The 10,545-nt window shown below is 39.8% G+C and overlaps 1 protein-coding gene across 1 annotated transcript in view; it reads right to left on the bottom strand.

Annotated features, from left to right (window-relative positions):
- Positions 1 to 10,545, bottom strand: part of LOC119412782 (zinc finger E-box-binding homeobox 2-like) — a 52,691-nt gene that overhangs the window by 1,435 nt on the left and 40,711 nt on the right. Inside the window, exons 4-9 of the mRNA XM_037679818.1 lie at positions 9,620 to 9,908; positions 7,156 to 7,367; positions 3,098 to 3,294; positions 2,613 to 2,724; positions 849 to 2,344; positions 509 to 692 (exon numbers count right to left, since the gene is read on the bottom strand). Of these exons, the coding sequence (XP_037535746.1) occupies positions 509 to 692; positions 849 to 2,344; positions 2,613 to 2,724; positions 3,098 to 3,294; positions 7,156 to 7,367; positions 9,620 to 9,908 (2,490 nt within the window). The remainder of the gene's footprint in view (positions 1 to 508; positions 693 to 848; positions 2,345 to 2,612; positions 2,725 to 3,097; positions 3,295 to 7,155; positions 7,368 to 9,619; positions 9,909 to 10,545) is intronic.

The raw sequence follows: 10,545 nt of genomic DNA on the forward strand, positions 1-10,545 counted from the left end.
TATATATATATATATATATATATATATATATAATTTCATTGTCTTTATGCTTCTTGAAGCCAACATGTTGTTGTTTTAGCTCCAAATTTTGTTTTTTTATGGTCTTAATCAGGCATTATTTTCCAAAATAACCTATTCTCTCTTAAAATTTCAATGAATATAATACATATAAATGAAAGGTGACACGGCGACACTATTGTTAAAGCTGGCGCCTCACAACAAGAAGATCTCTGGTACATCTCCTGGCCTTGTGTGGAGTTAGCATGTTCCACCTACGCACACTGGTTTTCTCCAGGTACTCTACAACAAACCAAAGACATGCCTCATCAGTAACTCTAAACTGTTCCTCTGTGTGCATGAGAGTGTGAATGTTTGTCTTGTTTGTCTCTATGTGACTCTGTGGTGAACTTGTGACCTGTCCAGGGTGTCCACTACCTCTGTACGTATGTATGGATGGAAAAACAGCAGGATTTTTACAAAGACAAACTGCAGACTTATAGTTACAGACCTGTGTGTTCGTATTTATGTCGGAGCAACGAGCTGCTCTTCTGAAACGTTTTTTCACAGATGTCACAAGCGTAAAGTCCCTCATCTGTTTTCTTCAACCTTTTTCTTCCTGGCCCTCCTTCACCATCAAATCCATCATCAGCAAAAGAGAGGTAGTCCAGAGCACTTCGTTTTAAAGCCTCACCCTGCATGGAAAAACAGTTTATACTTTGATTATAATTCATCTTTAGGGTTGTGCTTAAATTTCAAAATTTTTTTACTAGTTTATTTTTTTTATTTGTAGCACATAGTAAACTGTGTATTTATGATGCATTTTATGTTTAAACATTTTATGGTCATACCATAAGACTTTGTCTCTCCTGGTAGATCTTTTTCAACACAGCCTCTGCGTCTGCGTCCGTCATGTAAGCCACAGGAGGTAGAAACCCAGGGCTTTTAGCCGTTTGGCTAAATGAAGTTGGTAACATCCCATCATGAACTGAAAGCCCAATACCAGATTGGCTAAAGATGGGAAACCCGTTATACACAGAGCCTGGAAACACTGGAGCTCCAGTCCCACTAAACACTGGGTATTGGTGCAGGGGAAGTTGTGACGTTGGACTTGGTCTACCAAGCTGTTGGATCCTGAGGTCTTTTCTGTCTTCTCTCCCTGAGATCCCATTGGGAATTTTGTTTCTCTCAATTTGTTTTGGGGTCTGTTTAGGGATAGAAAGGTCCAGTGGTTCATTCTGACCAGACCAGGGACTTCCAGGTTCTTTCTGTGACAAGATTTCAGGTGAACAGTTGGAGGCATTGAGGCAGGAAGGTGAACTTAATCCTGAGGAAGAAACTCTTCTTCTGCCCCGAGGTGATGGCATTTCTGGGGAATGTTGCATCAGCTGACTGGGGCTAGCCTTTTCCTGGCTGGACAAGTACACATGTGGATGCAGTGCATCACAAGGGAGTGGAGGAGATTGCATCGCAACTAAAAGCTGTTGCGGCACAGAGTGCCAGCTGAGCTTTGGTAATGATGAGAGCCCATTGGTTTTGTCGCTCATTTTGGTGTTTTCTGGTTGGAGAGCAGATCTGGGATAGAATAAAGTTGGTGAGGATGGGTCTTTCCTCTGAAAAATCTCAGAAACATCAATTGCTTCTCGGTTGACCTTGCAGAGACTACGCTCATGTTGCAGGAGCACTGCAACATTCGGGAAGAGCTGTGAGCACCAGCGGCACGTTAGCTTGAGAACATCTTGATCTGCTTCATTTGGTTGCACTGCTTCTTTTCTTCTTTCGGGGGATACCTTCCTCTCAGCTGCCCCTTCATGATTACCCACATTTCTTTCCTCCACACCAAACCTTTCAAATTCTATATCGACCTTACCATTTCTGTGAAACATCTCCTGAAGCATCTGGTCAATTTTGGTCCCAGGGTGGAAATAAGGCATCAGAGTTGTCCTTTTCAGGATGCTGGCCTTCAAAGAGAGCTCTGAAGAACAGTCCCACAGCCTGGCCAGGTCAGATGTACTGGGAAAGCTTGTGGTCTGGTTGATGTCTTGCATTGACAGTTGGTGAGAATCTGCTGGTATCTGACCCAAAGATCTGATAGGATTCTGAATTTGTGAAGGAAACAGAGCGCCATTGTCATTACTGGATCTACTTCTGCCAGCAGAGGGAGACGTAGGGAGTAAATGGTGGAAAGAGTTTTGACCATGTCCATTAATCATTCCACTGGTACTTCCCATGCCTCCCCCGACATGTCCTCCACCACTTAGGCACTTTTTACTGCTTAAATGAGAGCTATAGGAGCCGGAGTGAGAGAAACGTTTCTTGCAGTTGGAGCACTCATAAGGCTTCTCACCTAAAACGATGAAACACAGAAAGCAAACACTAAAAACACATTCTTCCAAGGGCAAATTAAAAATACCTTCATCATGAGTGCGATGTTTTTGCCACAATTATCTTGTCTAGTAATGAGTTATGTTAACTTTTTTATTTTCATCGGCACATCCATTTGGTTATAATTTCCCACCATATAATCAGACAGTAAGTAAAGGTTAGTGGTACACTGGGAACAATGGCAAAATGAGGGGTGAGCACAGCTGTTTTGATCTTATTTTGTATCTCACCACTGTGGATACGAAGATGCTCTTTGAGGTGGTGTTTGTACTTGAATGCTTTCCCACACTCCAGACATTTGAACTTCCTGGCTTCCATTCCTGGATCCAAAGTGATGCCACTCTAGGATAACAGAAAAAAAACAAAACAAAAAAAACAAACAATTGGTTTCTTTCTGCAAAACATTTAAGGCAAAATTTCAGCGTTGTAGAAGAGAAAAAAACTGTCAAATCAGGGACATCCCTCTCTACCTTCAAGACCTCCTGCCATTATATCTATAAAACACATTAAATCTTCACTTACTTCTCTTGGACTGAAATTTGGACAAATGTAAACAATTCATTGCACCAAAACTCAAGTGCTCCTCTCTGTTGTCACTTTAAACCGTTTGCAAAATGACTAAATGTAAAGGAACAACCATCTGTTCAGTAAAAACTAAACATAAAAGATGACAGAGTTTTAAGATGCTTTAGTGTCAATAATTATGATGAATCACCTTGTCCTGCATTTGGTTGTGAAGTGCTAAGTGCTGCTCCATCTGCGACCTGAGGGGGGCAGTGTATCCACAGAGAGGACAGGACAGGGGCCCCCCCTCTCTCTCCTGACAGTATCTGACATGGTCCCTTAAAGAAGCTCCTCGTTCATACAGTCTGTGGCAGAACGGACAGGCCTGCCGGTCGCTCCTGACAGCAGCTGGAGACCAGAGAAGTGGAATTTAAACAACACTATATGTATTTTACATGTGTAGGATTTGTTTACTTTTTTAAATAATGTACTTTTTTATGGCAAGACGTCAGAGCTGCATTCATACCTATAAACATCACAAGACGTCAGTAGTTCATGTTCTGCATAAATTAGGTTACAATGTTAGACTTTTCCTACTTTAGTGTTGGTCAAAATATTGCATTGTTGATTTTTTTCCTTTAAACAAAAGAACTGTTGTTCTTATTTAAAAAAATATATGTTTTTTTTTTTTTTTTTTTTAAGATACATTGCTGTTAGACTAAATACGTTTTGTTTCCGGAGTTGAAATTAATATTCCCCGAACAAGATAATAAACAAAAACAAAACAAAAAAAACATTTTGAAAACTATTAATGATCTGCAATACGTTTTTGCAGTAATATCATTTTATCCGCGGACATAAAGGTACAATATTATCAACATGATGTTTTTAGTTTTTCAAATATGATTTATCATCAACAAAATACTGCAAAAAGCTCTAACATGAATATAGATTGGGGTAAATTATATAATAGCAAGTTACTTTCAGGTGCTCCCTTCAGGGTTTGCCACAGCAAGCAAACTTGCATGAAAGATTTGGCAATTGTTTTATGTCAGATGCTCTTCATGATGCAACCTGGACTTGAAACAAAAACATCCTCAGGATTACAAGACCACAGCGCTGACCACCAAGCCACTGCACACCCCAACATGTAATATGTACTTTTTAAAATCAGGCTGAAAGGTATGGCCTGGTGGTTTTATGACTTCCTTCTGTTCTTTTTGTTTAATTTAGTTTTGGTTTGAGGTGAAGATAGCATCAAGATAAACAGCAGAGCTTCTGGTCAGAATCTAACCTTCTTGTCATCAGCATCAGCGTCATGAAGATTTTATCAACATGACTAACTTCTTTTTCTTTTAGCTTTTCCCTCTTCAGGAGTTGCCGCAGTGAGTCATTCTCCTCCATCTCCCTCTGTCCTCACTCCAACTACCTCCATGTCCTCTCTAACTACATCCATAGATCTCCTCTGTCTTTTTCCTGGCAGCTGCATTTTTAACATCCTTCTACCAGTATACCCACTGTCCCTCCTCTGGACATGTCCAAACCATCTCAGTCTGGCATCTCTAACTTTATCTCCCAGTTGTTCAACCTGTGCTGTACCTCTGATGATCTCATTCCTTATCTTATCCAGCCTTGTCACTCCTAAGGAGAACCTCAACATCTTCATTTCTGCCACTTCCAGTTCTTCCTCCTGTCTTTTTGTCAATGCCACTGTCTCCAGACCATACAACATAGCTGGTCTCACCACTGTCTTGTAAACTTTTCCTTTGACCTTTGCTGCCACTCTTTTGTTCCAAATCACTCCTGAAACTTTTCTCCATCCACTCCATCCTGCCTGGACTCTCTTCTTCACCTCTTTACCACACTCCCCATTTTCCTGGACAGTGGACCTCAAGTACTTGAAGTCCTGCACCTTTGTGACCTCTGCTCCTTGTAGCCTCACTGTTCCACCAGCCTCCCTCTCATTCACACACATGTACTCTGTCTTACTACAACTGGCTTTCATTCCTCTTCTTTCAAGTGCATACCTCCACCTCTCCAAATTCTCTTCCACCTGTTCCCTGTTGTCATCTGCAAACATCATAGTCCACGGGGATTCCTGTCTAACCTCATCCACATGACTGTCAACAAATTCAGTAATTCCAGCTTTAAACGCAAACTGAAATATTAGATATAAATATATGTCTTATCTTTCCAGACTTGTTAAGGAAAGTGCATTTTCTGTGGGAGCTTTTGAACATCATGTTTTTGGGTGCACGGCTTGCAGAACTGGTTTCTAGGCTTGTAGAATGTTTCATTACCCACCTTCACGCACATTGTACCCACATCGAGCTGCCCCTACCTTTGTAATGTAAGCTAGTGAAGTTGTATTATTTTCTTTTGGCTGCTCCTTTCTGTCGTCACAGCGAGTGAACTCGCAGAAAAGATTTAGCAATTGTTTTACAGCAGATGCCCTCCCTGACGCAAACTGGGCTCGAACGTGCAACCTGATTTATTCTACTGGAGAACACCTAAGGATTTAGGTGTGCTTTAGTTACATTTTAGTAGAGTACACACATTTTTTTAAAGTAATTAATTATTATTACTATTATTATTATTATTATTATTATTATTATTATTATATGGGTTTTAAACCAGGACATATTTTCTGTCAAAGGAGGAGAGCAGGTGTCAGATTACAGCTCTAGAATTAGCTGAGGCGGGTTGGAAGCTCCCCTCATGACTTTAACTATTTTGAGAGAAAATCTTTAGAACAGATTTGAAATCCAAGCACCAAAATTGCGACCCTCGATGACTCACGTAAGAAATTTGAGAACTCTTGCAAAAATTTTGAAACACGTCTCTCATTGGCTCCTCGTTGAAGAACCTCACTGCTAACTGAACCGCACTGTAGATGAATTTCTTTTTCAACTTTGGCGCCTTGTTTTTAGTATTTTAGTATGTTTTAATATTTTTGCTGCATGCTTTGGTATTTCTTGTTGTTGTTTTTGTTTTGTTATGGACAGTTCTTCTCGTCCTAAACGTTTAATTGCATTGTTTTTAACAAAAATCAAGACAAGGTCAGGTCTCTTTGTAAATGAGTCCCCGAGGCTCAATGGGATTAATCTGTATAAATAAAGGTTGAATTAATTTTGCATATGACAAATAAACCAAACCTGAACCTGAACCTAACTCCCTGACAAACTGTATCTGCCAACTGGTAGCCCAGTGAGATGCTGGCTTTATTGTTTACTTAGGTCCAGAAAACATGTCCTTATAATCCAGTAAAAAAGACTAAATAACTTGGCATTGATATATTTACTGAGCTCAGGTGCAGATTCAGTGCTTGCGACAGGTTCCACTGAACGGGAGTAAAATGTTTGCATCTACAGAAACAATCCAACAGGACATTTAGAGTGCTCAGCTGTAATGTATCATAATGGTGCAGATATTCTCAATGCAATCGTTCATGTTTAAAATTAGCTGTTATTTTTATGAACACTGGTCTGCAGGCTGATTCTGCTTGGATCGCCTGTGACAGTGAAAACTAAACGCTTCACCCACGCACGCCCCAAGTTTCATTCAGCTTTTTACAGAAAGATTCCCACATGGTCCAGTAACCATTTTGGCATGTTTAACAGTGAGGGACAGAGGGGCCAAGATTTATTGAATTTGATGGAGCAGGGGGTTCTCTTTGCTCCCCAGCTCACACTAACTGTACAACTGTCAGAGAGACTCTGTAAGCTGTCGGCACATCTTCATATTTTCTCCTTGTAGCACACAAGCTGTGTGTTAAAGTAAAAAAAAAAAAAAAAAAAAAGACAATCTACACTACAAATCTGAGCAACTTAAACAGATCTGAACTTATGTGTGACTTTAATTTAAAGACGTTCCTGCCTGCATAGCATTGATAATACAATTTAATCTTTGACAAAAAATGCATATGAAGTTTTAATGACATTAAAACTGTGAGTCATACTGAAAGTAAATTAGACATGTATTGAAACTCAATATTTGTAAATGCATGACTTGTTTAGGTTCGCTGGAACTGATAAAGGCTCTTTATGGTACACCATTTTAGTGTAAACAACCTGATATGTGAAAAACCACCGGTTGGCTTTCCGTTTTCTCAGAACATTAGCATTTAAAATCAGATTACGCGTTATCACCTAAACTTGCTATCAGGTTGCAAATGAGCTCCTCTTGTGAACTATTCTGAACAATTAACCAGCCACAGGCATCGTTTTATTTTTAAAGATTTTTAAAGTGCACTGCTGGATCTGTGCCCACCTGCTCCGTCAGGTGAGCAGTGAGCTCCTGGGGACCAGATGGCAGCGGGCAGCTCATCATGCCTGCTGCTCGGACAGTTGCTGCTCGGACAGTGCACAGCTGACGCGCCATTATGGTTCAGGTGGAGCCGAGCCGAGGGGGAGTTCTTCTTCACACTGGCCGCATATTCGTAGTGGGCTAGATCCTCCAAAGCATTCTGGGAGTCTGAGTTCCTACCTGTCAGAGAGAAATAAGTACTGACAATATTGTATTTATCTTTGTGTTTGTGTATACGTGTGTGTGTCTGTCACACACGTACAAGTCTGTCTGTTAGCAAAAATATCTTATGACATTAGGGGTCACCAACAAGGTGCCCGCGGGCACCTGGTCGCCCACAGGGACTTCTTGTGTCACCTGCGGGGGCATGTTCTAAAAATAGCACTCATCATCCAAGAGCACCGTCTAAAAATCGTCATTAATTATGCTTTTACATTTAAGAAATAACATTTGCAAGGATGTAGATTTGAAATGAAAATAATTAATTAAAACGTTTAAAATAAATAGTTTTACATATACTGCAATAATATAACATAAAATATTTATAAAATACGCTGTATTTCAAATGTTTCTGATTGAGATTAATATAAAAGGAGTAACAAAGTCCATGCTCAATAACGGGCGTCGCCGGTGCCCATGTCCAGCAATCACTGTGCGAGGGGGCGGGTTACACCCTGGACAGGTTATATTCACATGCACGGTATGTAAATGTATTATTATGAATACTATAATTAAAAGGTGAGCCATGCAAATATGTTTGTATCCTTCATGTCACTTGGTCCCACTGAAGTAGCTCTCAGTCTCAAAAAGTGTGGTGACCCCTCAGTGAATGGATTTCACTGAAACTCTCAGAAAGTATTCATCTAATATATATCTAGAAGTGATAAAATTCTGAAGTCAATCAAATTCAAGAAGGCCATAGTTTCTTGACACAAACACAAATGCTCATAACTCTGAAACTTCACAGATTTTGAGCAAATATATGTTGTGGTATTAGCTAAAAATAATCCCCGACACATTTTTAACTGATGAAGCAAGATTTAAATTGAAAACTTTTGCTTTAATTGTTTGAGTCGTCATCAAAAGTCAGAGAGTTTTAGCTCTCAAAAAAAAAAAAGTTAAAAAATCCATATACATCTTCAGCTGTCTATTTTTTTGTGTGTGTGCGTGTTCAGTGTGATTCAAGATGGCTGCCACAGTCTTAGCATAAAGAGATATAAAGAAGGTAAGCTAGGAAGGAAGGAAAGCTAGCATAAAGAACATAAAGAGCTTTAACTTCAGCAGATTTGCAGCTATTGAACAAAGAATTGGTTTGGCAGTAGTTGAGAGTCATTCCAATGACAGACCTTGAAGGCCAACAGATTGAGCAAGATCCTTTAAAGTCTGTGCATGCAATTTAAATTGCAATATGCATTAAAATGCTGTATTTCCTTCTTTTTCTTGTATTTATTACGCTTAAAATCTCCTTAGGGTAAAAACAGCAGAAAAGCTGATTTTAACTGTGAAAACAAACAAAGAAAAATGTTCCATTCTGTGCAAAAGACATGTTTTATCCACTCTGATGACTAAGCAGTGTTTGTTAAAGGTTAACTTATATCAGATATATATGGTTTAACAGCTGACTTCTCTAAAAGCTTTTTTTTCCCTCTACTCTATGATGAGCAGTGCTGACAGGGGTGGTGTTGCTGCTACATTTTTCAGTTATGCTTGTGAAATTAGTGATTGCGTGTTTGATCATTCTGGTGCATGCAGAGAGAGGGGGAACACGACACTGTGCATCTAAACTATGGGTGAAACGATACATTTAATGAGGCGGTTGGTCTTATCTCAAAACTAGATATGAGGGCAAAGAAAAGCTACATATGGACATAAAAAAAGACAAGGCGCCTCCTGTCACAGCTCAAGCCAATCAGCTTTGCTTACAGGGACTTTGAGGAAGATTTTTCAAATGTTTGCAGATGTTGGCATATTTGGAGCTGGTTTTTTATGTGGCAAAGGGAAGAGCCTTGTGTGGTGGAGTGTTGTAAAAACTCAGCTCTGCCTTCATCAGGCTAGTCCAAATCACATGAGACGAGGGAGCTAAGTGATTGTTAGTAGGCAAGCTGCGCAACGCTTTGATCTCTGCTAAATAAAAGAGAAAGCCTCGCGTTGCGCAGTGCTGATTTCAGTACCGTAACGTCACCTCTTTGATGCATGGAAATATTGTGATTTTGTGTGGGATGAGTTCTTTTGTCATGCTTTCAGAAAGCAGCCTTTTCAAAGAGAAAAGTGAAAAAGGGAACAGCGTGTAGGGAAGGCATGGTTTCACAAGGAGTTGGTATGAAGGTGTATCTACGGGGCTCCAAGAAGCATCATGAGAGGAGGCTGCATGTTGCATCAGAAGAACACTGTCAACTTGTTTACACATGCAGCACCTAAAGTTTCTAACTTACAGTGCATTCTCAGAGGTTCCTGCTCTCCGTCCCTGTCAGTGGTTATGTAGAGGGCGTCCTCCTCGGCCTTGGCCTTTGACTCCACAAGGTCCCAGCAAGTCCTGCTGCCAGGACTGAAGCTGTGGGGCCGTGTGGAGTGGGCGGGGCTGCCGGGCTCCTCCGTCGCCTCGCTGGGCGTCAGGCTCGTCTTGTCCAGGACCTCCTGACGGTCCTGGGGCTCAAAGCTCCACAAAGCCGCCTCATCCTCTTCCTCAGATCCCAGCAAGCTCACCACCTCAGCCTCCACTGCGTGGGAAAAATCAGAGGTTATATAAAAATAGAAACCTTGGATGTGAGAACATTTTGAAAAAGATGCACATATCAAAAAAATGATAAGTTTAAATTGTGTCTTGTTTTTATTTTTGTTTAGAATAGAAATCACAAGCAGTGCTTAAAAATGTGGTCAATTTGTGGCTAATTTGATGTTTTTTTACTTAAACATTTTCAAGTTCTCTCTTGGAGAAAATGACTGAACTTTCTTGAATCTTGAAATGATCAAAAAATGTTGTTTTTTTCTTGAAAAAAAAAATATATAGGCAAAAAAAACATCTACAACACACTAAGTGAGAGATAATAAATTGCCATATTACAACAAAAGCTAAGCTGCAAAACAATTAGAGAAAATACTATGGTAAATGAGGAGCTGAAACCAAACAGATAAAGATAAAAAATAAATCACAAATAATTAATAAACGTTTATACATTTCAAAAAGATATATGAAAGTTGTGTTAAGTAAAAAAAAAGTATTTTTTTTCTTTTACTATTTTATCACTCTGAATGTTAAGAAAAATCCTGAGTGTATTTTCAATATGACTAATTGGGCACAATTTAATATACTTGTGGGATTCACTGTGTAGATTATAATTAAGACAAGACGGAAAA

The sequence above is a fragment of the Nematolebias whitei genome, chromosome 7 (assembly GCF_014905685.2).
Source record: "Nematolebias whitei isolate Nwh7 chromosome 7, NemWhi1, whole genome shotgun sequence".
Taxonomy (NCBI): domain Eukaryota; kingdom Metazoa; phylum Chordata; class Actinopteri; order Cyprinodontiformes; family Rivulidae; genus Nematolebias; species Nematolebias whitei.